General features: G+C 33.5%; 1 protein-coding gene across 1 annotated transcript; it reads right to left on the bottom strand.

The window, feature by feature from the left end:
* Nucleotides 1-266: 266 nt before the first annotated feature.
* LOC114262392 (uncharacterized) lies at nucleotides 267-1,391 on the bottom strand. The gene is made up of 3 exons (XM_082895496.1): nucleotides 1,266-1,391; nucleotides 577-1,168; nucleotides 267-322 (listed from the first exon to the last, which is right to left on the bottom strand). The coding sequence occupies exons 1-3, from the start codon at nucleotides 1,389-1,391 to the stop codon at nucleotides 267-269; spliced, it is 774 nt and encodes a 257-aa protein (XP_082751622.1).
* Nucleotides 1,392-2,468: the final 1,077 nt, after the last annotated feature.

The raw sequence follows: 2,468 nt of genomic DNA on the forward strand, positions 1-2,468 counted from the left end.
AATAGAATTAATAGAAAGATATTAACAATTAAAAAAAATTAGTGTAAGATAATTGGATTAGTGGGATAGAATATTTCTTCTTGTCAATGTTTATTTTGTAATAGATATAAAAATATATAATTATGACAATTGATATTTTCAAAAAAAAAAAAAAAACGAATTTACTGCACTAACGAATTTACAGTAGTATTTCATTACATTTCAAAAGGAATATATACATCAAAAGGGAGCAAAAACAACCAAAAAAAAGTGCTGATACTGGAGTTTCAATTCTCACCACCACTGCCATTTACATTTAGCATTGCAAACTCACAAATGATTTCTTCAACAGCAACACCATCAAAGAAGTATTTAGTTAAGTGACAAAATTCACCAACAAAAATTGTTCTCTATCAACAGAGTTCTTAACTAAGGAATTCACCCAAAAAATTCTGAAGCCTTGTAGAGTTAGACCCCTGAAGAAAAAAAAAAAAAAAGAAGCAGAAGCAGAAGAAGAAGAAGATAGTGAAAGAAAACTTAATATTTCATGCTACATATAGACAAACGAAAAACAGAGAGAGAGACCCAAAAACTTACCTGGACTTGAATGGAGATAGGCCAAAGCATTTTCAACAACATGAGGTTCACATTGAATTTGGCAAGGCAAAGTACCATCTCTCATCAGTTTTGTCTTTGCCATATGTGGCAATTTGTAATTGTTCCCACCATTGATTTTCATCACCTCTAACATACATGCTTGCAAGGTTACAAATACATGATCAAGAGTTTGCAGTGATAATTCTTCGAACGATTTTTCTACGGCATAAACTAATTCATCAATATTTGTGGGTGCTTCTTGATATTGCAAAGATTGAATCGCTCTAAAATATCTGAGGTCCAAAACATTCATATCTGGGCTGTTTGGGGGTTGGTACAATAAACGAATATCAAAACCCTCTCTACTTGCAGCTGCAAGAAATTCAACATCAAATGGATCAACATGTGGTCTTGCATTATTTTGTTGAATGAATATAATGTTCATTGCACTGGAACATGGCCATTTAGATCGAATTGCAGGTAGAACCTTCTCGATCAAACATGCACGAATAGCATCTTTTGTTACCGATACAATTGCCTTTGTTTCAAGTGTACCAGCTGCACGATTCTTACTGTTCTTTTTAGCTGGTTCCTTGTATGTGAATGGCCAAATTCCAATTTTACCTGAAAATTCTTCATTTTTATATTTCATCAAACCGTGGCCGAGCGACTACTGCAAGGAACATTACCTTTGTAATGAAACGTTTACTTTTACAACAACGATGTGGCTCTTCTTCTTCAGGAAGAATGTAATACCTCTCTGCTTCTTTGGAGATGTAAAACCACTTCTCATCAATGTGCATGTAGTCATACATGGAGTTGAACATTGGCTGGCCTTGAAAACTATTACGCTCAAGCATTGAAAGACAAAATCAGAGTCTCGCTCTCTTATTCTCTTTAGATAGATACGACTTCAACGCATTTGAATGCGGCCTAATTTTGCCTTCTTTAATTCTCCTATGAACTGTTGATTTTGGAAGATTCAATGCCTTTGACAATGAGCGGATATTGGTTCGACGACGAAGAGGAATTTCGGCGACTTTCCCAAAGTTGAGTTGAACTCGCTTGCGGCCAGAATTTGTTAATTTGCTAGATACATTGACCACTAACCCATTTTCCATACAAGCTATTCCTCTCTGCCAAATACGACGAACAGTTTTTACATGGACAGAGAACTTCGTAGCAACCTCAGTTTGACAACCCCTTTTCAATTTTCCATCATTACTTCGTATTAGCAGAGTTTCAAAAATTGATTGGTGTAGATGATTTGTTAGATTTTTCTTTGTTCTATGATGAACAGAAGAAAGAAAAACAGGGGAACTAGCAGTAGAGGAAGTCTCAATTATAGAATCCATGATGGATTAAAATGGATCAATATTTAAAGATGAAAACATTAGACAATAAGCTGGAATAGTTGATGAGATATAGGAAAGAAAATGAGCAAATTTGGTAATGGAGCAAAACAGAAGAGTTTGACTTTGTGTTTCAAGAATGGAGTAGTTTCTGGAGTAGTAACATGGAATTTTAAATTGAAAAGGAAATGTTCAAATTTTATTTAGATACCTACCCGCTTAAATTTTGATTCACAATAAATTCGGTTTGATTCACAATAAATTCCCGCCAAGATTTTTGGATAGATTTTCTTACTATTAGTAGGAGTACTTTTTTTTTTTACTTTAATTTTAAATCAAAGGGTATTTTTGGAAATTTAAAAATTCTGAAATGTAATAATTGTACCATGAAAAAAAGTTGGATTCCCCAAAAGGGACCAATATTTTGGGACAGAGGGAGTAGTATGAATTTAAAAGAAGGGCAAATTAGGAAATTCATGTCACTTTTGTACTTGATTTTTAAAAGGGAAAAATATTTTAGGACAATGAAAAATGGAATAA

Source organism: Camellia sinensis, chromosome 11 (genome assembly GCF_055761805.1).
Source record: "Camellia sinensis isolate YWXY chromosome 11, ASM5576180v1, whole genome shotgun sequence".
NCBI lineage: Eukaryota > Viridiplantae > Streptophyta > Magnoliopsida > Ericales > Theaceae > Camellia > Camellia sinensis.